This window comes from Populus nigra, chromosome 12 (genome assembly GCF_951802175.1).
Source record: "Populus nigra chromosome 12, ddPopNigr1.1, whole genome shotgun sequence".
Taxonomy (NCBI): Eukaryota; Viridiplantae; Streptophyta; class Magnoliopsida; order Malpighiales; family Salicaceae; genus Populus; species Populus nigra.
The window spans coordinates 4,553,017-4,580,446 of record NC_084863.1 but is presented as its reverse complement, the minus strand read 5'-3'; the positions used below and the strand labels follow the sequence as shown (position 1 = coordinate 4,580,446).

General features: G+C 33.1%; 2 protein-coding genes across 3 annotated transcripts; both read right to left on the bottom strand.

Moving 5' to 3' along the window:
• Positions 1-4,918: 4,918 nt before the first annotated feature.
• On the bottom strand, positions 4,919-6,822 carry LOC133669577 (GATA transcription factor 12-like). Its single transcript, XM_062089775.1, has 2 exons — positions 6,255-6,822; positions 4,919-5,838 (listed from the first exon to the last, which is right to left on the bottom strand). The coding sequence occupies exons 1-2, from the start codon at positions 6,414-6,416 to the stop codon at positions 5,107-5,109; spliced, it is 894 nt and encodes a 297-aa protein (XP_061945759.1). The 5' UTR covers positions 6,417-6,822; the 3' UTR covers positions 4,919-5,106.
• An 8,021-nt stretch (positions 6,823-14,843) lies between these two features.
• LOC133669546 (TATA-box-binding protein 2) lies at positions 14,844-26,567 on the bottom strand. 2 transcript variants are annotated; one of them, XM_062089735.1, is made up of 16 exons: positions 25,882-26,567; positions 24,249-24,336; positions 24,095-24,166; positions 23,370-23,420; positions 22,828-22,872; positions 22,605-22,697; positions 22,177-22,278; positions 22,015-22,088; positions 19,941-20,047; positions 19,581-19,869; positions 18,521-18,575; positions 18,017-18,091; positions 17,722-17,813; positions 16,013-16,094; positions 15,413-15,496; positions 14,844-15,168 (listed from the first exon to the last, which is right to left on the bottom strand). In XM_062089735.1, the coding sequence occupies exons 1-16, from the start codon at positions 25,959-25,961 to the stop codon at positions 15,043-15,045; spliced, it is 1,515 nt and encodes a 504-aa protein (XP_061945719.1). In that variant the 5' UTR covers positions 25,962-26,567; the 3' UTR covers positions 14,844-15,042. The 2 variants fall into 2 exon arrangements, with proteins under 2 accessions (XP_061945719.1, XP_061945718.1); XM_062089734.1 differs by lacking the exons at positions 14,844-15,168; positions 15,413-15,496; positions 16,013-16,094; ... (3 more) ...; positions 19,581-19,869; positions 19,941-20,047 and adding an exon at positions 21,618-21,934.
• Between the last annotated feature and the right edge of the window lie 863 nt (positions 26,568-27,430).

Below are 27,430 nucleotides of genomic sequence, written 5' to 3'. Positions count from 1 at the left end.
TTTCTTTTTTCTTTTTTTTTTCTTTCGAAGAAAGAGGAGAGATGAGAGCATTGAATCTTTCCTGAGATGGGAAAAATGAAAGATCTGATTTCCTGTATCCATCTGTCCTCCATTGTCATCAATAAATGTAGATCAAACGTGATGTTTTATTCTTGGAGGATAAGAAAGACCTCACCCCCTTTTTTGCCTTGGTTTAATGGCGTTTCTTCTCCAGCTAGCTCACATTGAGATCTGTAAAATCAATTTGTCAATTTTATTTTTAAATTCTCATGTTTTGATTAAAATATTGTTTTTTTATTTGATTTGACCATTATCATTGACTAGAAACTTTTTAAAAAAAAACATAATTTTTGGTATTTTAATTAAGTTGATATTTTCCACTTATATTCAAATTATATGATAATTTCAAATTATATTCTATTGATTATAATTTTTTAATTTGTATTTTCTATAAAATAAAAATAGTTTTCGACTTCAAAAAATTTGAAAATATTTCTTAAAGTGAATTTAATTTTCATTGACATCTATAAAAAAAATTCAGTTATAAATAACAAGATATGAAATTTTTTTTAAGAAGTTTGTTCAATAATTAATATCAATGCTCAAATCAAATCAAGGGACAATATTCACTCAAAAACACAGAAATGTATTTAGTTGTAGAAACAAAGATAGACATAAAAATAAATGTTTCTAAAATAATTTTGGAGTAATTTTTTATATTTTCAAAATAAAAGCTTTAGAGAAGATATGTATTCAAAGATAATATTTATTATTTTTTTATTCCTAAAATATCTTTATAAAAAACTCTCAATCTTAAAATTGTTTATCTAAGACATGTAAGGATAAAAATAGTTATTATTATAATTTTAAAACTTAACTTGGAGGTCGATCTAGGACAATGCTCAGGTCATAGGTTGAGAGGGTCAGCTCGGATTAACCAGAGTCAATATAAGCGTAAAAGTAGTTATTATAATAGTTTTAAAACCTGACTTGAGGGTCAACTTTGGACAAGGCTCGGGTCACAATTCGAGTTGACCATTGACTAGAGTTAATATAAGAATAAAAGTGGTTATGATCATAGTTTAAGAACCCAATTCGGTTGTCGACCTAGGGGAAGGTCTAGGTCACAGGTCAGGAGGGTTAACCCTGGTTGACTGGGTCAATGTAAGGATAAACATGGTTATTATCATAGTTTTATAACCCAACTCAATGGTCGATTAGGAATAAGGCCTGGATCACAAGTTGGAAAGGTCAATCTGGGTTGATGCATGTCAACGTATGGATAAAAATAATTATTATTATAATTTTAAAATCCAACTCAAGATTCAATTTGAGGCAAGGCCTATAAAAGAGTCAACCTGATTTTACTCAAAAAAAAAAAATGTCAATAGGTTTTTTACTTGTTTTTTTTTTTATCTTTGATCAAACAGGTCACATGTCGACCCAAGTTTTTGACTGGGTCAGATCAGGTTACTCCTTCCTCTAGTTTTTTTCTTAAACTCAAACCGACCCAGGCCCTTGGTCTGCCGAGTCCTAGGTCGACTTGCTAGACTAGTCTCAGTTTTATAACTAGAGTTACTAAAAAATTATTAATTTCAAAACTCATAATAAACAAAAAAAAAATATTTAATTATTTTTTAAAACATGTGAGTTTGACAATAGTATATAATAAGGATAAAATATTTTTTTTTTCTCGTTCATTATAGCCAAACTTGATACGTAGACAACCACTATATCTTATACACTACTATCAAATATAATTATGTATTTGTTTTCTTTTCTGTTTTATCTTCTTTGTCCCAATCATTTTTCTCTTTTCTGTCCAAGACAATAATCAAATACTATCTAATACTTATTAGTATAAAAAGAAAAAAAATACCATTAAAAGTTTTTTTTCTTTGTCAAAAGAAAAATTAAAAAGTCTCTTCTTTTACTTACTTTCCAATTACGATAAAAAAAAAAAAAGGCCACAGGCAATTGAAAACAAAATATTTCTCCATTTTAGTCCCCAGATAACTAGATGTTTCAAACGGATAATGGAAATTAACAGGCTTGAATGAAGACTCAAAAGTTCAAGTCCACTATGCTCGATCATGGCAATTTTTCTTGGACCTGGCTCTGTGAAAGTAAATGAAAACAGTACTATCGCAAAATTGGTAATAGTATTAAACATTATATTCAGGGAGGGAGATTCTAAAGGAGAATTAATATATATTTCTTGAGCAAAAAATATGATTGACATTTTTCTTTCTTTGGATTGGGCAATATTCTTATTGACAATGTAGAGAAAGAAAAAAAGAGAATTATTTGTTGTTAATGTTCAAGAAAAAAAAATATTCCATCTGTTTGTTAATGTTTATGAAGTATTTGTTGTTTTATTTTTAGTTCTTTTACAATTTTTTAACCAAATATTATGAAAGATTGCATATATTATAAAAAAATTGTATTATTTTTTTTGTGAAAACCAAGTTAAAAATATACAATATTTAATCAAAGAACAAATTAGAAAGTTGAGAGATAGATATACAAATAAATATCTAATATCGAAATACAGGACATAAACTTGATTGTATTTAATAATATTATTTTTTGGACTCAGTGTTTTATTTAATAAAACAATAACAAAAAAAAGATTCAATAAAACTAAAGACAAAAAAAATCAAGTGAGGCTGCAAAGAAAGAATAACTCATAAGATTAGAAAAAAAATAATTTGAAAATGTATTATTAAATCAAGTAAAAATTAAATAATATTTTATTAAAAACATTATAAAAATTTGTAAAAAAACAACCAATAAAAATTTAAAATTGAATGATGAAATTAAAAAAATAAAAAAAATCATTCAATAAAAAAAAAACCAGACACACAAGCCTAGCTTAAATGCCCAACACACCTAGGATAAACAAATCCTAAACTTATGGGCCTTTCAGCCTAGACATAGTGCACTTGAATTGAGTTAAACCTTTTTTTTTTTCAAGGGACAAATTACCTATAATCCTTTTCTTAATGTATTTTGATAAAACATAAATAAGTAATGTGTCACCTACTAACTCGGCTCTAAGCGACAAAAAAAGTCATTGAAGATTCAATGCAAGGTTTTTGTTCCAAAAAAAAACTTGTTTTGAAATCGTTTTGATCCAAAACATATGAAAAACACCTTAAAAAAACTATCAATAATCTCAAATAACGACCCAATAACCCCAAATCAACCTAAAATAAAATAAAAAATCTCGAGCTCGGATCTATCATTTCAGATGATGGGAAGGATGAAGAACACCTAAGTGGGACTTTCATTATCAAATGAAATTTATTGACACTAAGATTAATCTTTTTCATGGTCTAAATCGGTGTCAATAGATACCTTTTCTCTCTACCACCGGAATTTGAAAACTTTCTCTCCCCTCTCTTAAATGATGAACTAAAAAATGAGAAAAATAAAGTTCTGAATTAAAACTAAAATCTCAATAACTAAAGGGACTGAAAAGAAATTTTTTAAAAAAGTATAAGGACCAAAATGAAATTCCATGCAAACTTTGAAGGTGTCACCGAGTTTTGCCATATTTTCCACTTCAATTCCTTATCTTTTAATTTTATTTTTATTCAACAATTCAAAGCCAATTAGCCATCAATTTGACCATAAAAGTATGGAATCAAGGAGAAAAAAACTTCTTCAAAGTAAAAAAAATAGATATTTCAATGTGGAAGTGTGTGTGTGTGAATAGTAGCTTTGAGGAAATGGACATTTAATTGTTATATCGAATAGTAATAATAATAATTATTCCCAAAGTTCCTCGTCTCTATCCAATGGGACAAGGCCATCTCTCGATTCTCTCCGTTTCAAAAAAAAAACACAAATAAAATTCTTAATACAATTTTGTTGGCACTTGTTCAATTTCCTTGGCCAAGGACCAAGTAGATTACTTGTTCTTGCACGATATGTCATGTTTGACCATAACATTTCCTTAGCCTGTATGTTTTGATGCCCCACCTAACACCCTCCCTCTCTCTCTAATCTTTTTTTTTTTTTCCCTAAATTCACAATAATTTCTCTAGTTGTTATAAGGGTCTGGTGATGGTCCTGATCATGGATCAAGAACCTATCATTTGGGAAAAACAAATCAATATACAGGAGGTAAAAAAGAAAAAAAAAACCAACATTAACTCTGTTTCCCAAAATATATGGCTTATCTCTTTGTAATTAAAATAAATAAAAATTTAATTGATTAGATTTTAGATGTTTTATTTAGAAATTATTAGTTTAAGTGTCATAAATCACAATATTATTGACTTGTTAACTTTAAGATAGTGAAGAATTAATTAAGTAACATGTAAACATTTATAACTAAATAATAATAATAATAATGATGAGAGAGAGGAGGGTATATGGCGGGGAACATGGGAGGGGGAACCCAGAGACGGTCAGAAAGGATCAAATGGGTTCCCTGAAGCAGAAAGGGGACAGGAATCTCTTTCAAACTGTTTCCCGTTTTCATTAGAACAAAAACTAATTGATTCAAATGGATAATGAATGGTCACGTGCATGCTCAAATCAATCATCTTATCTCCTTTGAGATAGCGCCAAACTTCATGCAATACAAAAAATTATATACTGCCAGATTCTTTTCTAAACCTTGTATGGACCATGGACACTTGGATCATGCACTCTTCGCCATTTTGATTTTTTTCTGGTAAAGAATTGCCCTCTCTCTTCCAGGGCTAGAAGTATTATGAGGGGTTTGAAACTATTACCAAGTGGTCTGCTTTTATCAGTAGCCCTCTTATTTTGGAGAGAAATTCAAGATCATCGAGTTGCAATCCAGAAAGAAAAGAGGATTTTTCCCTGAGTAAACAGAATGGTAGAGCATTTTAAAAAGTGTAAAGAAAAAAAGAAAAACCAAGTTTTGAAACAGAAAAAAAGGTTGTAGAAAGCACCCTGCAGAGCCAGATTGCAAGGGAATCCCATACCACTTGTGTAGATAAATAATCATTCAACAAAAAAGGAATTCACTGCATTACTAGCTAACAATTTGATTCAGCATCTATGGGACTATACTTTTCTAGTATACATTGGAAAATGGAATTTCGGAGTTACTGCCACTACTGGTAACTAGGTATTAAAGCCAGCCATTCTCATCTCCATTACCTTCTTGTGAGAATTCGAGTGTAAATAACTCACAAAAGTAGGACTCTTTGCTGGCCTATACTCTGGCAATAGCCTGCCTGACTTGTATCTCACTCCACATGCATTACAAAGTGTTTTTGGACCCAGTGGTCCTGCCCTCCATTGTGGGGTCCTTTGTGCTAGGCAATGGGTGCACCTCCTTGGTTGCTGCTGTCCATTGTTGCTTTCCAAAACGCCTAAACTGTCCTTGCTACCATTACTCCCTACTACAGCTACTACCTTTCCTCGGTCCTCGTCGTGCACTCCCACTCCTGATTCTTCTTGCATTTCATTATCCATGCCTGTGTTGTTGCTGTCCTCTTTTATGGGCATAATGAGTTCACTGTCAGCTAGCCAATATGTTTGCTGAAGCAAAGGAGGGTCTGAGCAGGTCAAATTATTAAAGGCTTGGTTGGTATAACACCAGCTAGTTAATGGGTTTCTGGTCTTGTCACCAGTAAGCCTTCTCCTCTTGCTTCTTGACTTTCCTGGGATTACAAGTTTCTTCAAGGAAGATGGGTCTTCTTGGTCTTGGGGTTTCCGTTGCCAGTTTTTTGGGGGGTTTTCTTCTGTATTTGGCTTTTGAGCTTCAACTGTGGGTGCTGGGAGGCAGTTTCCTGTGCTGGACAAGCAGTCCTCTACAAATACTGACAGCCATTCCGAGCTAAAATCAACTTCCTACATTTGTTTTTCAATTCACCAAAGTAAGAATATTGACCATTACGAGCTGGGTTTATGTAATATAATTAAGCAAATATTACTTTGAAAACAGCAGTATAACACAGAAACAGATAAAACCCAGCAAAAACTGTTACGTTCCAAGTTTCTTGAGCACATATACTAGTTAAAAGATTATCTAGACAAAATCTAGCGCAAGAAGCAGAAACCAAAAGCATAACAAGAAAGACAAGCAGCAGGAGAAAGAACTGAACACAAAACGTACGAAGAAAGAAACAAAATACCCAAAAACAAAAATATTGCAGCACTAAAATACCCTATGTTAAGCCATCAAGAGCTGAGACTAATAACTCAGCAAGTACAAAAACTATGCATAAAAAAACACGTGAAAGAAACAAATAGAAAAAAAAACCAACCGTGTTTTGAGCAGAGAAAGGGTCGTCAAGAGGACTAGTAGTAGCTGTGATCAAGGCAGCAGCAGCAGCAGCACCAAGTTTAGAGCAAGGAGGAGGGGAAGCAAGGACCTTCTCTTGCTGGTGATACTCAGTGGAAACTGTCACATTCCGGCAAAAATCCATGGCCAAGAAAGGGGAATGATTGAAACTAACAATAACCCTCCAAGAGAAATGAGAGGGAGTAAGGGAAAGTATGAGAAAGTGAAAGAAATTAAAGAAAGCAAAGGAAGGAAGGAAAGAAAGAGTGGAGTACTGCTGTGTTGCTAAGCTGTCTCGGTGAAAGTAACCCTTTATGGCCTGAGTTTTCTGTCGGCAGATAAAGCTAAATATACAATCAAAGTTACTAATCCATCAACAAAACCTAAGCCCACTTCTCCCCCTCTCCATTCAAACTTAAAAGTCTATGGAAATGCACTACTGCTTGCAGGAAAGCCTGGAACCCACAGACTCATTTTATGTACAGTGTAACTTCATTTTTCTTTTCCATTATTTATAATAATACTACTTGTGTTCATTCTGAAAAACAAGAGTGGTATTTTCAAAATGGTTACTTTTAGTTTATTCACAAATAGTTGTTTACCTTAAATAAATTTAAGATTGTTTATTAGTTTTCATTTTCCAATTTAGTTCATATACTCCAAAATAAAGACCAATTTGGATCTTGCTTGCTTTTATTTTGGAATAAATATATATACTTGTTCAAAAGGAAGGGGTATGATGTTTCTTTGGAGGGATAATGAAATCTTAAATCTTAAAGACAGTGAAGGACTGCAGCTTGGGAGAAGTTATCCTGAAGAAATGCAGGCCTGGCCTGCTAAAATCCTGGATCTCTCTCTCTCTCCCTCCCTCCCTGTCTCTGTGTGAAAAGATAAGCAGAGTAAAGACTGGCAACCACACCAAAAATAAAATAAAAAATAAAGAGACAGACAAGTACTACTGGCAATGGCATTGAGCACCGCTAGATTCTCTAAATAAATAAGAGGTAAATTTTTCTTAAACCAGACTGACCAGGTGAATCTGAAGTTCCTCTGCCAGTTGTCAAGAATTGGACTCCTTAATAAAAATATATAGCGTGAGGCTTTTTCATAGTAGCCATATACACACTTTGCTACGATTATCGTCTACTATTCATTCTTTTATTTTTATATATAGCGTGAGGGTATTTTGGTCTGGACATTTCCCTTTTTTAGTGCACAGTGAAAACACTTGATTGCCCTTTGCACCCTTTTTTGTTTAGCTTTGCTTCAAGAGCATTTTTGTATTTTCATATAGAATTTTTATTTTATTTTATTAACGATGAGTTAGAGGTTTTTATTTTATTTTATTTTAACACAAATCTAATATTGTTAAAATCAAAAGCTATCATGCGTGTTAAATCCATCTAAAAGCGCGTCATCTCCATCCACGATATTTAATAGGCATTTGAGGCGCGTTAGAGTGGTCATACCTCAACTTTCATGACGACTTTAGAAAGGTCCAATCATCCTCTTCACGATGATCAGACATGTGTTGATGGTGGAATTATGGTTAGCCTTGGATTTACTTTTTTCTTGACTTCTCATATTTTTTTTCTTTTATTTTTGCCAAACTTTAGTTTTATCCTTTGAGTCTATTTTATCTTCTACTTTGATCCTTATTCTATTGATTGATAATTGTTTTGTTTTGTTTTGTTTTAAATCATTTTTTTTCAATTGCATTCCTCGTATTTGATTCAATTTATTTTTTTTATAATTTGGTCCTCATTGTTTTGATTTCTTTTTATTTTATCATCAATCTTTTTTATTATTTTTTTTCAATTTGATCCTTTAAATCTATTTTATCTCCCATTTTGGTCCTTATTCTCTTAATTGTTAATAGTTTTTTTTAAATCATTTTTTTCAATTGAATCCCACATATTTGATTCAATTTATTTTTTTTAATTTGGTCCCCATTGTTTTGGTTTTTTTATTTTATCCTCATTCGTTTATTTTTTTTTAATTTTATCCCTCAATATTTAATTTAATTTAATTCTTGTTTCAATTTTTAACCTCATTCCTTTGATTTCTTTTTATTTTTTTATTTTTTTTTTCAATTTTCTCCCTTGATTTTTTTTTAGTGAGGATTTGGTTTCATTATTTTTTTCATGCTTTTCTTTCTATGGGCTAATCTCACCTTTATAGACCGAGTGACAGGTTTTAAAGATTATCATGGGTTGACTTCAGTCTTTTTATGTATTTTTTTAATTATTCTTTTGCTTAGTTCATCATATATAAATGTTGTTTGAGAATTTAACTTCAGTATTATTTTTCTTTGTATGGGGTTATCAAAGTGTTGTCGGTTTTATAAATCAACTCGTATTTACTCGAGTTTTTGTTTTTTCACCATTTTTTTTACATTAAAGTTTTTTTTATCTTCACCCAAAAAAGGGTTGCCCCGCTGAATAGACGTCTTTTTGAATGGGCCAAGCATCGAGAATCAAGAGCACGCCTAACCTATTTTGTTTTTCTTTTTTTTTCTTTATAATTGCATCCTTCCTTATTTAGCTTGCTTAGAATTTAGCTATGTCATTTCTCTCTGTTTTAGATTGTCCTCACATTATCATCATAGGCTTTTTTTTTTCTTTTTACTATTATTGCCTTTTTTAAATCATTTTATTAAGATTAATACAACATATTTGACTTAATCAGGTCTGTGACCCGCGATGCTGATTCTCCCCCTTCTTTATGATGCACTTGCGTCCAATGAATATCATTTTCTTATGCTAAAAAGAAATTTTAACCAACCCGCGACAAAGCACGAGTTTAACAACTAGTATATCTATATAGGAGAGTGGGGAATGGAAACAGACGTTTTATATTAGTACATAAAAACTATCAGAAAATATTAAAAAAAATATTTCAATTTAATATATTTTTTTCAAGCTAAAAGTATTTTTGAAAAACACTTAAAAGCAGAAGCAAGCTGTATCAAACACTATCTAAATTTTAAATCTCTTTATCTTAAAAGCTCATATGATATTGTGGTAGCACTTATTATTTAGAGTGTTTTTCACTTGAAAATATATTAAAATAATATTTTTTTAAAATTTATTTTTGACATCAACACATTAAAATTTATTTTAAAAAATAATTTTTTTTATAAAAAGACTTGCCGACCGCAATAAGCAACGGATTTCAATTATTTGTGCAGTCATGAGCATTTGCTCGTCCATATGTAAGAGTTGTCATACATGAATAATTGAAATTAAACAACGAACGTAATTCATACAATTGCTCTAAGAAACTACATATACAAATACACGGCCTACTACACACAAAGACACATGGTGTGGGACACTTGTTAGATGAGTATTTATTTCTTCTGGTTTTCAAATTGGTTTGAATTTGATGCTCTAATTCAAGGAAGGAGCCAACAACACTTGTTTAGTCAATAGAAAAATAATTCAAGAGTCTTTCCTACTCTCAACTCCTGGTATAGTACAATACCTGTTGCATCATTCTCAACAGTACAAAAATTTTGACCCCACACGGTTTTTTTTTTTATACTATGAATGGCTTGGAGCATGTCACCATTATGTCTGAGTTTTTTTATTTTATTTCCTATCACATTAAAAAAAATTGATATAGTAATATAGTTAATTTTTTTAAAAAAAAACTAGTATATTTAAACAAGTCGCATATGTCATATGCGACTTGTTTTGAATTAAAGACTAAATATCTTTCTTTTTTCTCATTTCCTCTTTCTCTTCCCTGCTCCTCTCCTCACACTTTGCCTTACCATCGACTGAGATCCCTCTCTTTATCACCAAAAACACCCCGTAACAACCCTAAAACACTCATCTTTCTCTCTCTCTAGCAAAACTCGTGGCAACCAAGCTTTCAATCTCTATTAGCAGCAAGTGTTGGATTTTTTGACCAAACTAGCCACCACCAGTTGCACTCACCACTCACATTTCACTCCTAGATATATACTATGCTCTTTCCCTCAATTAATTTGATGTAATTTATATTTAATTGATGTTAATTTGATTTTATTGAATGTTAGGGTTTTGAAATCAAGGTAAGATGTAATATTGTTTTACATTTTTTAAATACTAGAATATTTTTTTTTTGTAGATGATAATTACTAATTAGTTTTTAATATATGTATATAGATTAGGGATGTTGAGCGTCTTGAAGCAGCATCAGCAGAAGATGAGATTACTTATCATGAGAGTGTTGGGGATGCTGGCTTGTCCACAAATATCCTGGACCCATCCATGACCGAACTAGGTTCATTAGCAGAAGATGAGATTACTTATCATGGGAGTGTTGGGAATGTTGGTCTGTCCACACAAGTGTCACAGACCCATGCACGAGCGATCTAAGTCCATCAATGAGTTGGGATGATATTGATCCTCCTTAAATCTACATGGATATTACAGACCCGACCTAAAGTTAGACAAGATGAGAAGATTATTAGATATAATTACATATTATTACATGTTATGATAATTGTGGATAGATGTATTGTTAATTTAATTTTTAATAAAATATTATCTTGTTTTAAATGCCAGTGTACATTTGTTATTTGTGATTTAATATATTATATGTTACTTATGTGAATTGTATTTTAATGGTAGGGAACTGATTTTTTGTGATTGTGCGAATTGTTATTTTTTATGGCAAGGAATTGATTGCAAAATAAACCGCCCCTAGACATCTCTATTAGAAAAGCCACTGATACCATATGCGAAACGCGAGGTATAGATGGTATCCATGACTCACATATCTTAGATATCATTTGTGATTTTTTTAAGTGCACTTAAATTCCTAATTATTTTTTCACCAATGTTATTTTACATATTATTTTTGTAAATATACTAACCTACCAAAACACTCTGTTATGTCTTGGAGCTTGTTTGGCAGTGTGGTTGCGAGTGCTTTTCAAATAACTTTTTGTGCCAAAATGCATGTCAATGATGTTTTTTATTTTTTAAAAATTATTTTTGATATCAGCACATCAAAACGATTCAAAACGTATAAACTATATTAAATTTTAACAAAAAAAAATCAAAATTTTTAAAAACACGGGTTGAACCACATTCCCAAACGTTACCTTAGCCCATCGGTAGTGATCAACACTTCAACAGTGCAATTCAGTTCAACCAACGTACGGACCAGCTTGACAAGCTAGCATGTGAACTCTTTGAAAATAAGAAGCCCGATTGTCCGCTCTTTCTACTGCACTTCTTTTCCTTGCTTTTCCTCACCTTTGTTCTGTTTATAAAAACTATGCATGTCTACACTGGCCAAATGTACAGTTGTTACACAAAAGTGTTCCGTAATATTTTAAAATTTATTTTTTAATATTGTTTAAAAACCAAAAATTAGAAGTTAAAAAAAATAAAGTTTTGAGGCTTTCGAATATGTTATAACATAAAACTATTTGAACATCAAATATTACTAAATACATTTGTTCAAATATAATAACTAAGGTAAAGTTAAAAATTATAATAGTGATTGTTTTTTAAAATGCTTTTTATTTTGAAATGTATTAAAATAATATTTTTTTTATTTTTTAAAATTTATTTTTAACATCAGTACATCTAAATAATCCAAAAACATCAAAAAAACAATTTGAAGAAAAAACAATTCAAAAGTATTTTTTTTATAATGTATGCAATGAATTTCAATAATGCCTTTTTGGTCATCGGCATCTTATATTTCAAATGAAGGTTTCGATGTTTCTAAAATTTATTAGATGTAGATTTAATGAGAAAACATTTGAATTTATAGCATATAGACACAATGAAAAAGAAAAGTGAGCTAATTGAAAGAAAAAAAAAAAACAGCATGGCTTTTCTGGAATTCACATGAAAAAATGCACTTTTATCCGCATATTCTCCATTGATTTCTCTTTTGGTTCATTTGATTTTAGTTTTTGATGTTTTGGTTTAAAACTTATTTTTGTTCACGTTTCAATCCCTAAGTTTAAGAGTGGTGAAAAAAAATCACTAGAAAATAAAAGAAAAAAAAGAAAATTATTGTTAAATCACATTTTAATAACAAACATATCGATTTTGATGTAAATGAGTTTTATTTCATGAGAAAAGTTTAATTTAAATGTTTTTTTTTATCTTTCATATAGCCATAAAATAGATCAGGGCTCAAGGATTTTTTATTCGGTATGGTTTTTTTTTTTGTACAACCCTTCGTGCTTTAAAAAACACTCATTCATTTTTCTACACATGTTTTTTATCATATAATAAAGTAAAAAATTAATTCGACCCAATAGAATCTATAACTCAGGCCGATGGTTTGGTGGGTTTACTAGGGTTAACTTGATCTATTTTTTTTTATTTGATGTTTTTTCTTTGGACATGCCTAACCAACAAAGTCATGTTTATATAACTCTTACATGATTTAATTTAAAATTCAGGCTAAATAGAGAGACAAATCAAGTTTAATGACAATGCTAAAATAAAATTTATATCTAAATCTTATTTTCTTTACATTCCAAAAATATTCGGTGTAACCATCAACGACAGCATGAACAATAAACTAGCTATATTTTACATGCCAAAAAAGCAAAACCCTTCATATAAGAAAAAAAATTGGTTTCATATACATTTTTATTCCTAAAGGGTATTTTATTGGATTTTAAACTTTAGACTTTTTTTTTCATTTTTTAGAACTAATATTAATTATCTTCTTATAAAAATCAGTAATTTTAACACTTGAAGCAAAGAATTGTTTGGACGGCTTTCCTGTTAATTTGCAATCCAACGAAGCGTGCAAAACGGTTGCCTAACACATGAAGTAAGAGATATTGCACTTTATTTCTTTTCTCTATAATTTGATCATACGGTTAAATCTTGAAGTAAATATGCTTCCTTTTTAGCTTTAAATATTTAGATTTAATTTATTCAATACTATATATTAAAGTATGAATTATGAGTTGAAACAATTCGAATCAATTAAAATACCCTTGGTTTTTTATCAACTTAATATCTAAAATAGAAATCTTAGTAATTTTTATTATGAATTATTTTTCTAAAGAAATTTAATACTTTTTACGCTTATAATTTTTCCTTTTTTTCATTTAAGTAATTATTAGCTGTTGTATTTTCTTTTTTATAATTAGTCATAATTGTAATATTTTTTATTCCTTTACTTCAAGAAATCTAATACCTTTTCCGTTTTTTATTTTTTCTTTTATAATATTATTGCGTTTTTATTCTTTTTTATTAGGAATTTAAAACCTTTTTTTCATACTACCTTGATAGATAGTCGGGAGACCATTTTTTTTGGGTTTGCTCATAATATTTTGCCCATGAACTCTATAGATATCCAATTTTAGCCGTAGCTTTTGCTTCTGTCGGAGCTTGACAGCAGTTTGACGAGATTCAGAAGCTCAAAACCATGAGCTCTCTCAGACGGGATCTGCGTTCACAATTCAATGAACTTCTTGGGATGTGTTTTACTTGGTAAAAGAGCAAAAGACTTTTCCTGCACACATTTTTCCCTGCCCTATGAAGAAGTATGAAGAAAGCAAAGGCAGTACCGGTGGAGACTTTCGGTTCTCTTTCCTTGTTTCGACGGTGACTGGGCACAGGGCAGCATTGCTGTGAGAATAATGGCACTGTGGACAGGCTCATCCCAGCTACCTGCTACCTGCACACTGTAGGACACAGCAAGCAATCATTGTAAGAGCTAAGAGGTCATAAGTGTATGAATTATTGTACTTGCCGACAATAATGAGGTGGAGAATAAATGTATGTAGCTCATGAGTTATGATTCTGTCCATGCATATGCTAAAAAGTCCACAAGCATGCACCGTCTTCCCAACTCCATCACTGGCCTCAATACTTGAAAAGTTAAAAGTGCAAGAATATTTACAGCTTTAGATTCCTTTTGCACATATGCCTTGACTTGACTAATTGGGGTTCAAGATGCAACTAAAACACACAGTAGAGATGAAAATCAGCAGATGATCATGGATACTTCGATTATAACTCAGAGAACAAAATCTTGGATTAGCACAAAAACCACTGGTTGTCTGTGTGGTTAACAAATGCCATACGAACAAGGAAAAAGAAAGTTGCCTTGCAGCACCACAGCTAGCACACGAGATTTTTCTCAAATGAGTGAAGGTTGCTGGAAATGGCACCATTAAATTCAGAAAGCATAAAATGGATATGTGTGTGTGTGTGAGCGTGTGTTCATGTGTGAGCGTGTAGCGATCAGTAAAAAATTGGCAACCAGCTGCATTTACATAGATCCATCTAAATCAACTTGCAGCGTCATACAGGTAGGTTACACTTGTTAAATTTAAGCCATGAGAGAGGATTCGCCTCATTCTCACACGACCAAGAAAGAGGAGTAGCATGAAAACAAGCAAGCAAACATCTTCACAATTAGAGCTTCATTCAAATCTAAGCATCTAGCTCTGGAAAATTTGCCAAATAAAATCATCGTATAAAGGAGAACTGGAAGAAAACCATCCAAGACCATCAACTTTTGATCAAACTTATAGGCATTATACGAGTATAAGTTCAAGCATTTGAATTTGAAATGACAAACAAGAGCCTGCCACAATACTAAAGGTGCTGTGTTAGATAAGTGTCTCGTTTACATGAGTTTATCCAGTACATAGAGGCAAACGAAAGAAAATCTAAGCAATTCACATTTGCATCGATCAGAATACATCTATAAGATTTGGGCACCAAGAGCTAGAAAAAACATATGTACTGAGCACGAGAATGTACAACTTCAACGTGGAATATATGTCATGGCTCTGATGATGGCCTCGCTAGATATTGTTGCCACTCTTCAGGCATTCCCTTTCTCATCCTCAGCATCCTTATTGCTGCACTTGTTAGGGGTATGGCAAGTATGTCATAATCTTTAGGGGCCTGCAAGATAAAGGGTAGAAATTCTTCATAAAATATTTCTTCTGTTCAGCTGATGAAATTTCATGTTTGGGTCAGTTTTACATTGATGATCATTGCCAAAAGTCATCTGGTTTTCGTTAAAAACGAGAAAAAGGTAACGCTGCTTACTACTTGTAGCCACAACATGCAATATTGCAGTTTTCCATGGACCGATACTTAAGTTGCAACCATTTATTCTTGTAATAATATCAGAACTAAATAATACCTTGGGGACCTTACTCAGCTTCATGTTTGCTTCCTCTGGAGTTTTTTGACCCTTCTTTGAGTTGCATTTGGCACAAGCAGCAACCTGTTACAAGAGGCCGAATCTGTGAAGAACTTCAAAATGCCAAAAGTAAAACTACATCAAGTTTTCAGTCTTCCTTTTCTTCTCTTGATTCCTTCCATGTCCTCCATACATTGTATAGCCATGTAGCTTATATATGTTTCCATTATAATTAACTAGAAAGGGAAAAGAAAAACACAAGTTTGAAGTTTATTTACTGTTCCAACATACCATCAACACTAGTAGTACATAAGATACTGGATCATGTATACAGACAGATTTGACAATTAGTTGGAAGATCAATACCAGCAATGAATGCTTACAAAGTAATCCCAATAAGTTTGAAAGAATAAATCAAAAGGAAAGGGAAAGTAAGGACAGTCAAAGTTACCAAACAGATATTAGATTGTATTCTCTTGTCGGCACGTTGTGGTGTCAAGGAACTCTTTCCTTTCTTTGATTTCTGTTTCTCCTTCAAATAATCTTTGTTTGCATAAAAAGAAAAAGAAGATTTTCCTAGACTTGCAACTAGTATCTTACCAGATTTTCCCATTTCCATTCACCTCCTCGTGCAGTTGGCAGAACATGGTCAATGGTCAAGTTCTCGCGAGAAGAACAATACCTATTCACAAAGGGAGAATCAAATTAAACACTAAGAAACAATTAATTATGATCATGCATGCCACTAGTATATTTCTTCCTGTACATAATAACTTCATTCGGGATGGAAGGAAACAACAAGAAACTGTGGAAACAAAACAAAAACATCTGAAAGAAGTGCTTCCATCTTCCAAATGACATGGATCACAAACACATGCAAATCAATCAAAATAACAAGCACTTTTATTTTTTCCTCCTTTTCATTTTAAGTGAAGAAGAAGTAATGATGACTTTTGTGTCCACCTAACAGCACAGATAGAATCTTCATCAAGAGGAACTTATCAATCAATATCCACATTAAAAAAATCCAAAAGGATCTGATAGCCATGAAAAGGGAAAGAAAGATAAAGAAGCTCCATTTTTAGATCTCAGGTTGTAAAACTTGAGCATTTTTCCTTCACTTGCTAAATCATGGATTTTGCAAATTGGGAGTGATATTACTAACAAATTAGAAGTCCTCGGGTAATTTTTGATGTTGAATAACCTGGTTAAAGAAAATGACATTCTGGCCTACAAGTGACCCACAGCTCCACAATTATAATGCCATAGTGATTCATGATTCTATACACAAGTATACAACAATCACTACATAAACAGCCATTCATATGATTCTTCTCTGCATGGAGAATCTCATCCTAAAGTTCGAAAAGTATAGACTGCATAAAATTCAGCATTGAAAAAGTAATCCTTCATGAAAATTGCACTCATGTTAATGTCAATATGGCATATTTCTCTGTCTCGCCAATTGCATGCCAATACCCAGAACCTTTTAGTATAGTAGCTCACTGGCTGGGATTATTCTGCAACTTCTAAAGTTTGCTGGGTTTTCTAAATGCATCATAAACTCACAAGCATGGACCACATTGAGGGAACAAAGCAAACCAATTTATTAGCAGGTTTACTCATCCCCTGTAGGTTAAGAGAGAACAAAGGCATTTGTCCTCGGCACGCGGGTCATATGCATGTGTGTATAATGCAATCACTAGCTTATGTGTGTGTGATAGTAATGCACAAAGCTTTCATATTAAGAGGAGTTTCGTAGGTTCACTGACTTTTAAAGATGACTTTATCTTCAAACTTAGCCACAAAAAGGGTATCTAGAGAGAGATTCATTAGGTTAAGATATATCTTCATGAAAGAAAGAACCATCTTTCTAACTTAAAAATGAACAGGACTTTCAGTTAAACTTTTAAGAAACTTGAGAAGCATGGATATTGATTCCATTCCAGCAGGAAGCCCGCATAAAATTGAATCTTCAAATACTGGAAAAGAAGTTGTTGAATCAGAGGGGAGAGCATCTGCGTTACTGTCAACTCCCAACAACAAGATTTTGGGTTTCTTCTTTCATATGCAAACACGTTTTCCCTACTATTGATACAGTGATTGTTTCCCTCCTACTACATGAGCGAAGAACCTAAGATGACTACGTTTCAAATAATTGAAAAAACATATCCCAACATGCTTACAGAGATCAAATCATCATCTAACTAAGCAGTAACATATGCAAATGCCATCTCACACAACACTTCAGTGTTTGTGTCTGTGAAGCAACAGATTAAACTTGAACTAATATGTCGCAGGCTACTTACTGACAAGTAAAGTTGTCCCTATAAAGTATATTCTTGCGACTAAGGTTGCTTTTGATTCTTCTTCTCTTAACGACCTGTAATAGATGTGGAACCTGAAAGCAGAAGTTTACAGTAAGTTTGAGTGGAACAGGAAGCAAGTGAAGAAGTAATTAAAAACATTTTAGCAAGAAAAAGGTCGGACTTTGAGATAAAATGAAAAAAAAAAAATGATGAGAGAACAAAAATATATCCAGGAACTGCAAAGGAATGGATGGGAAAAGAAAAATTAGATCATATGCGGCCCTCGAATTCTTACCCTTAATACAGCTGGTATGTAAAAGGATCCGCTTGGGGAATTTACAGCCTGATCATAATATTCTAGTACATCAGCCTGGAAACAGAATGGTAAAGAAATCAAAGACCAAATGTAAAGCATAACTTGTATGCAGTTGTGAGAGCATGTGTGCATGAGTTGGGGCTGAGAGGTGGGGGTAGGGGTAGTGGTGGGCGTTTTTAAGCTAAGAAAATAAAATGTTGTGTCAATATGTTTACAGAATAGCAGGAATGAGGGAATAAGTGGTATTGTTTCAGAAACAAGTCATAGCAATCATATCATGTACCAGCATGCTTCCCACCAATTCTACATGATCATTCTTTGATAAGCTAAAAAACTAATTCGCATTGTCATGTTTAGGTTTCCTTGTGGTTGATACAAAATTTGTGTGAGAAACTAACTGCGTAAGCTGCAACCATGAACTACAAACTGTATATGACTGCTGTTCACAAATCTAAGTGTATTAGGGAGCCACATTGGTCCGACCTTCTCCATGAATTCCAAACATATAGCACGCCTCCAGCACACAACATTGACTGGCCTGGTGCAGGACAAGAACAATCAGATCCATGTACAAACATCTATCCAAATATTTATAAATTGGTAGAACAATAAAAAAAGGAAAAAGAATAGAAAGTGGCGATTGAACCATGCATTTCCAGAAAAAGAACTTGTAGCTTCTGATCTTTCTGTCCTGTTCTACTGATGTTGAAATGAAGTGCAGAAAGGAAGTGGGATACAGAAGTTAAATGGAAACCCACAATCAACAAAGAGAAATGAGGTCAATGGGACTCTAAGACATCAGCAGAAGGTTATTAACCATGTGCCAGAGAGGTTTTAAGAGACGTGTATCGGACACAACATTAACCCAAAGCTATTCTTTCTGCAAACACCAATCTTCCATTATTTGAAACTATCAATCTTAGAGGAATATGAACTACACTTCAGACTACAAGTCCACAAGCATTGCTACCCATTCTCAGTCCATCTTTGGCAAATCTAGAGCACAAGCAGAGCTTTGATGCAAAATATTCATAGCAAATCACATTTAAGTGATCGGCATATGTTCCAGTACAGTAGAATACTAAGCAGTATGCACCAAACTTCACACTCGCTATTTCATCATAAAATCAGCTAGTGTAACTTGTCAAATAACATTCGCTTAAAACAATAACCTTTCGATCCAAGAATTGCTATTCTATGTTTTGGGTTCAATTCATGATCAAACAGTAGAGGAAAAAGAATAAAAGAATTCTTAGATAACTGTCTAAAATGATTTAAACCAACTCTTCAAGAAACCTACTCACTAGCTAGTTCAAAATAGCAAGCATCTCACGCATCATGCAGTGAAGCAGTCCATTTGTACACTAAAACCCGAACACAGAGCATGACATTAAATAAAGAATCCAATCAATATTATCAAAGAAAGAAAAAAAAACAAATATCAATATTTAAATAATGAACCTAGTCAAACAGACAATAAAAAAATCGATACTAGCAAGTAAAAGAAGTAAAAGAATTATGTGGATTGAGAGACATGAGGTACCTGTAAGAGATATCCAAGACAAGGCCTCTAAAGCAAGCTAATTCATCCCTCTCATAATCTTCTTCACTATCATCATTAACCTCACTAACACTTTGACTTGCCTCTGTGTAAAAATGCTTGGGTTTCTTGCTCAAAGAAGAAGCAGCATATAACCTTGTACCACTAGTACCGAGAAACCTGATTTTTCTCTTCTGGCTCTGAAATGATCTCAACCCACCAACAAAATCATTCCCAAGAAGTTTCCAGCTAGCCCCATCATTGTTAAACGGCAACTTCAAGCGACCATGTGCTGTAAATTGAGCCATCAACTACTTTGTACTACAAGAAACAAAAAGATTGGCAGAGAGGATCGAAGAACACTGCTTTCTTGTTTGTGCTTTATAGATGTTAACGTGAGAAATGAGAAGTTGCTACAAGTCTTGATTGTGTAGGCATTTTGAAGGTTTTGGTTTCTTGGAAGTAAAAGAAAAGAAAAAATCTTCTCGTAAAAAAAAAAATGTCTGCTTACGAGAAAAAACCGTTGCCACATGTTAGTACACATGTGCCTTTCGTTCTCTTCTCTATTCCTCGAATATCTTCTTTGAATGTGGTTGAATTTACAAATCTGCCATTCTTTTGCTTCTTGATTTTGTTCAGTGCATGAGAATTTCACTTCAAATTTTGGACTTTTATTTGTCGACGAGAAAATGATTTCTTGATTTGTATGTGATCGCACTAAAAAACTTTAATTCTTCAATATATATATATATATATATATATATATATATATATATATATATATATATATATTCAAGTACTCAACCCACGCGGCGAAGCTGCATGGCCACATAGGTTGTGCCCACGCGGCCAGCACACTCTTTTATTTTTATTATTATTAAAAACCCTTTTATTTTTATGTTTTTAAAATATTTTTTTAAAAAAATAAATTTTATTTAATTATTTTCTTTGACTTTAAATTATTTTTTTTATGTTTTCATATCATTTTAGTAAATTTTAACATCAAAAATAAATTTCAAAAAATAAAAAAATTAATATATTTATAAATAAAAAAATACTTTAAGAATCACTATTAACATAATAACAAATAGTTCTAAATCAAGCATGATAGCACACATGTTTAAGTATGTTTAAATTAAGTAATTTTTTTTTTTGCTGATAATTTCTTTGGAGCACATGGACACACTTTTCTAGATCAATTGCAATTAGGGTTACTTTGTGCGAGCACAGCTGCTCAGCTGTAACACAACTCCTCCTTCATTTTATTCCTCTTGTGTACATTGAGTCCCATTGAAAGACCACATGCCAGCAAAGGACGCAGCCAAGGGAAATCTCGGCTCTGTACTGGCACCTCTCTCTCTCTCTCTCTCTCTCTCCAACTTCGCTGTGTTTTCCAACCGACAAAACAAAGGGTGGTAAACTCGTGAATTAGCTTGTAAAATTATATAATTTTATTGATCAATATTTACTAAAATCAAGTTAAAAACTTGAAAGTTAATAAACTCGGTTAAATAAGTAAAACTCAAACTGAGTTTATAAACAAAAATAAAAAATTAATTAACTCTTCTTTCCTTCAAATCATTACTCACATTGCTCTATATTATTTAAATTATATATTTTAAGGTGTTTCGATTTTTATACTGCTTATTTTAATTGTTATATTATTATTTATTAATTAATTAATATATAATTAATTAAAATATTTTATTTATGATTTTATCCTATATTTATTCCTTTATATTATATATTCCTCGTCATGTTAAATAACAGCAAAATAACAGAGCAAAAATACTAATCACCAGCTAAAAAGTTGACGAAAATGTTGAGACTCGAGAGCGTGCTCATCAAAGAAACATACGACTTCTCAAACCACAAACATCTGTGATATATTCTGAACACATAGCCACCATTGCACAGGTTGTCCGGCTGATCAACATCTCATCAGAGATAGATCTCTCAGTGGTCATTACTGTACAATTTAAGTTTCGCGAGGTAGATGTATCTTCATAAACATGAACAATAAGAAGGTTAGAAACACGGTTCGAGTCAAAATTGGAACTAAGTTTTTAACATTAAAATTATCCAAGTGTAATCCGCATTGGCTAAAATACAAAAAACATGTTATTCAGTCCCACGCCCTTCCCTTGCAACTCCTACGCACCTCACTAATTACACATTACAAAAGCACTTTCCCCCAGGACACACCCACTTTCGGTGGGTAAGAGACCAAACACATTAGAATACAGCGACAGACCCGGAGCCATGAAGGCTGTGCCACAGCTTCACATATGCACACTTGGACCCACATCATCCATGACTATCCACAATAACACCAAAGGCCCATTTCAATTATGTATCTGCAAACCAATAGAAGATTAAGCATTATAAGAGTTAAATGATCAGATATGAAGCAGGGCACAGAGATTGAGAGGTATACCATTGCTGGACTTTCCTGAACTCTGTAAGGACAGGGTATATATTTTCAAAGGCTGTGTATGTCTCCTCTCTCACCTAAAATGTCAAACAAACAGAAGTATCAGCAACCAAACTCCATCAGTATGCAGATCACAGATGATGAACAAGAGATCTTTGGATTTACCTTGGCTCCAGTGATCACAATTTTTCCAGAGACAAAAATAAGGAGCACAATCTTTGGTTGTTTCATGCGATATATTAGACCCGGAAAGAGTTCAGGTTCATACTGCATAAAATAGATCACAACTAAGGCTTATACTGCATAAATACAACACAAGTCCTACACAAAGCACAACCTTTAGACCTCATACTTGCACAAGTACAGCACAAGAGTTTTAAAATTCACACTAATCGAATACAATACAGGCACAAGAGTTAGGCTCCGTTTGGCAGCAACAGCTGCTGAAAGTGATATTAGTAAAACACAGTTTCTGCTGTATACTTTCGACTCCCTTAAGCAGTAAGACCCATAAATGTAAAGCTATTTAAAGCAGCCCTCTTCCCGCTAGGCCAAATGGAGCCTATGTTCAGCAGATTATGGCTTTTACTTACACTTGAGAAAGCACCATGGGAGTATGCGAGCCCTTCAAGTCTAATGGGGAACTTGACATCACAAGAGCCAACAATATTCTGAATCTTGAAGTCCTGGCAGTTGCAATGCAGAAATTTAAGCAAGAAAGGAACTTCAAAAGACAACAGCTCAAAACTAACCAGAAGAAACTTGTCCGTGTGTGCACAAGAGAGAGAGAGAGAGAGAGAGAGAGAGTAATGACACCTTAAATTTGGCAGCAAAGCCAAGCTTTTGGATAATTCGAGCATACTGGGAAAAAAATAGATTCAATTTTGAATGAGAATCTTGTCAAAATAAAAGCATTTCAAGAAAAAACATGCAACTCCTGTTATACTTGTCACACATATCTCCATTCTTCACTTCAGTCTATGGTTTCACTCTTCCATGAAAAACAAAGAATGCATTTATTTATTGGAGAATACTACAGAATAATGTTTCCCACATGATGAATATGAAAAGGTCCACCAAAAATCTTCCTACCAAAGGGTATTTGTGTGTCACGTGAAATTTATAAATGAATATCTAGTTGTGATATATTGTTTACCAAACGGAAGATAGAGAAAACTAGATTTAGTTTTAGGAGGAAATTGTTAGAGACCATCCTGAAATAAATATAATGAAAAATAAGGATAAAAAGTTTCTGTTTGGAAGGAAGTGGTACAAATTAACATTGGAGTCAACTTTCCTTCTTTGTGAAAAGATTTTACAGAAAACATACTAATTATCCTCAACGAAGAAGGCAATACCTTTCTCGCAGCCAGTTTAGATTGCTGTTCGCTCTTGGCACCTGTGCACACCTGATACAGCAGGAAAACAAACTCTTTCAGACAAAGGACTACAGGATATCACCAAAATATACATAAGTAGAATTAGCACCACACAATGATTTTGGCTATGATACTGATAACCCACAATCTTAATAAAAGCAAAACTCAGAAACCTTCCAGAGTTAAAACAGAATAATACAATATTCAGCACCTCAACTCAACTGAACATCATTCACAAACTGGACAAATTGTTGGAATACACCCTTTTCATCATTCAGTTTCGATACGGGCTAAACTTTTTATAAGCCATTGTAATGCTCGATCAGTATTTAATTATTTATCACTTCAATCAGCAGCAGTTTTTTGAACCACCTAAATCACTCCTCACTCCCAAAACTTCATTCCAATCACCATTCCACATCAATGCAACTATGGGTACAAGCTTGGTAAGGCCAGGCCATCTCAAATAACCATCCCTTAATTTATCATCAATACACTTAAATCTATCCTTAAATATTATATAGTTCTTTCCTGCAGTTCTACGCATGACTTTTCTCAATCACACCACTCATGTCACCATGTTCCATTTCAAGCAACATTCATTGAAACCATTGGTAATATAACAAATCCATGTAGCATACATTGAAAGCAACAGCCAATATACAGCCATCAGTAAGCATAACTTTCAGAAGCAGATAACTCACCATCTTGCCAGAGGCAAAAATCAATGCTGTAGTTTTTGGTTCCCTAATCCGCATGATGACGGCAGCAAAACGCTGGATGAACATGCATAAAAGGTGAGGGACCACATAGACCAAAAGCAACAGAGCTTGTATCTGGAAGTTATCACAGGCATACCTTGGGATTATATTCTGCATTACGGGCTTGCAGGGCAATTTGCTTAAGTTCCAGCTTGCAATCCAAGTTCACGGTTGAGACAATGTTCCTAAAAGTACAGGGTTGAAACCATAACCATAAAATGTCAAAATTTAACATAGATTACTCAATATTGATGAATCATTTTTGAAGGAAAAGAAAGAATATGGTGAGCCGAAAGCAAAATAAAGCATGGGAAAAGACAGTGGAATGTCAAATCTAAATAGTGTCAAACAAAGCCACTTCTTGACATTTATCTTCATATTGAGAGAAAAAAAGTCAAAGCTGAATTCACAAGTGATAAACACAGCAATTTTATACAATCTCTCCAATGTATAATAACTCAATACCTCTATTTGAGCTCCATACCTCCCGATACCAGGTTAAAATTCAAAGTTATAACACAACCAAGACCACATATTTGTTATAGATGATTTTAGCTGTGAGGTAATGTATCAAATTAACAAAAAGACCTCTCTCCAACTAACTAACGAGGCATAGCACAAGAAGACATGGTTTTTTAAACTTTTTAGCTGCCACATGTAAACCAGAAAAGGTGCAAAAGATCCTCAACTTCCTGGAAACTTGCCTCTAGCTTAACAGAAGTAAAAATAGTTCAAATGGCTCCAAACCAGCAGCGGAAAATTAATTGACAAATACAGAAAACTATGTTTTCTATTTTATATATTTATTCTCTCTCATTGTAACAGAGAGATTATAACATGTACATAACAAACCATATAACTTTATCCTCTAGAGGTAAGCCACAGAATCTGGAACTGTGGCCTAGCAAAGAAGGCTCTATGATTGTAGTAGGCGAGCAATGCCATTTCAAGCTTGATTTAAGTCACTTTGTATGCGAGTTTCTGATAAAATCTGTAATAATTTAAATTCTTTCTTATGCCTCCAGGATGAGACAAACATAAACTTGTTCGACTCTACCTGTAAAACTCCTTTTGCATTGTCAAAAGCTAGTCAGGGAACAACTTCCTATTGCAAGCAAAGATCATCACATGCAAATCTGTTTTATAAAGCGTCAACTTTTAATTGAGAACAACTTCATTCCATGTAGAAAACAACAATTTTCCATATGATTACTCATCATAAATATAAACAAGAAATAACAAGCATGCTGCTTAAGTTTATTATTCAAGAAAGGTTCATTTACAACTGCACGTTGGCAAACAAATCCCACTTCTTCTCTTCCGCTTCTCATTCACAATATTTAACAAACATCAAACGAAGGTTCTTTTCCTTTGACTACTACATACGTGAAAAAAACCCAGCTCCACCACTGAAGCCTTCCCCAGTGTTCAGCCATAAGCACTGACCAACTTACATCAAAAAACACTTCACAGCCTTCAAAAAACTATTACAAACAACATAATCGCACTCACTACTTTCTTCTCCTTCCAATTTATAAACATCACCACAACCACACAAGCCTTATTTTAGGAAAATCAAACAAACACAACTGCAATCAACCCAAAAAAACGCAAAGCTTCCACAAATTCTTCACATCACCTAGATCAAAACACACATGTAGGAATACCCAAAATACAAATATAAAGCAAATAGCTTTGATTTATGGAAATAAAAAGGCAAAGGGACTTACTGGAGGGTGGGAACAATGCCAGAAGGATGCTTGGAGAGATCCACTGGCTGGCTACCTTCCAAGCCTCCTTGCTCTGCCATTTCTTCCTTTTTTGTTCCACACTACCCCAATAATCCCTCAACAAAAACACAAAAAATCGATTTTTTTTGTTTTGGTTCCTCTTTTCACACCTAAAAACTGGGTTTTTTTTATCTAGGTTTGTTCTTTGACGACTAAAAAATAAATTTTTATATCTGGGTTTTTGTTTCAGCAGCTAAAAACTGAATCTTCTTATCTGGGTTTTCGATTTCACAGCCAAAAGAGATGAATCCAACCTCATTAATTAATTAAAAAAACACAGATCTAACCAAAAAGATTCAATTTTGAACTGTTTAGTCCCAACCCAGTAACCAAAACCCTGAATCAAGCGAAAAATAAGGTAAATCTAGGGTTTGTTCAAAGATTAAAGACCCAAAAGTTAGAGCTTTAAAAGGGGAAAAAAATTAGAAAGAAAACAAAGAGAGAGGGAAGAATTTAAAAAAAGGTTCTTTTATAGGTTTTGATCTAAAAGAGAGAAAGATATAAATGAGAGAGATTTGAGGGCTGCGTTGTTTTGGGTTTGGATTTTGGTCTGGTATGGTCTTATCCTCTAATTATGAGAGAGAGAGAGAGAGGGGGGGGCAGGCAGGTGATGGAGCTGGCGGATGGTGAGGGTGGGTTTTGTACCCTAGCTAGGGTTATTTATAGGGGTGACTGGTTAATGGGACCTTGATCCGGTAATGAGCTTGAGGTTACCGGGTGGTGCCGGTTGGAAGGGTAAGGTTGGGAAATTGGGGATGTTTTGTGAGTTTACTGTTTTAGCCTCCATATGGGTTTCTTTGCGTGGTCTGTTGTGCAGGGTGTCGTTGGAAGTTTGGAGGGTTGATGTTCTAGACACGTGGACGGTGAGATTGAGGTGGCGTGATAGATTTGTCGAGCAGGAGGGTGTGGGTCCCAGATGATGATGATAGTATGATGCCTCTGGAAGCACCACACCCTATATTGGAAGACCTCCGCGCGGTTTCATCCGATTTTTTTGGTCTTTCTTTTCCACGGAGAATGAGCTCTCTATCTTAGGGCCTGTTTGTTTCTGCATTTTAAAAGCATTTTTGATAAAATTTAAATTTTTTTTATTTTTTTATTAATTTTAAATTAATATGTTTTTAGTGTTTTTAAATCATTTTGATGTGCTAATATCAAAAATAATTTTTAAAAAATAAAAAAAATCATTGGCATGCTTTTTGACACGAAAAGCTATTTGAAAAGCAACCGCAACCACACTGCCAAACAAACCCTTACAATCTTGGTGTAATTCAAATAAAATAAAAATGATAGCAATAATCATTAACTAATTAAGTGATATTTAGTCGATTTTATAAATAAAAATATATTTTATATTATTATTTAGCATTCGAAAAAAATTATTTTTCTTACAAATACATTAGTTTTAAGCATAGATTACATGCTAGTAAAATTGGTTTAAAAACACCATACTAACAAAGACAAAAAAATAAATCAAGTCACTCTTCAA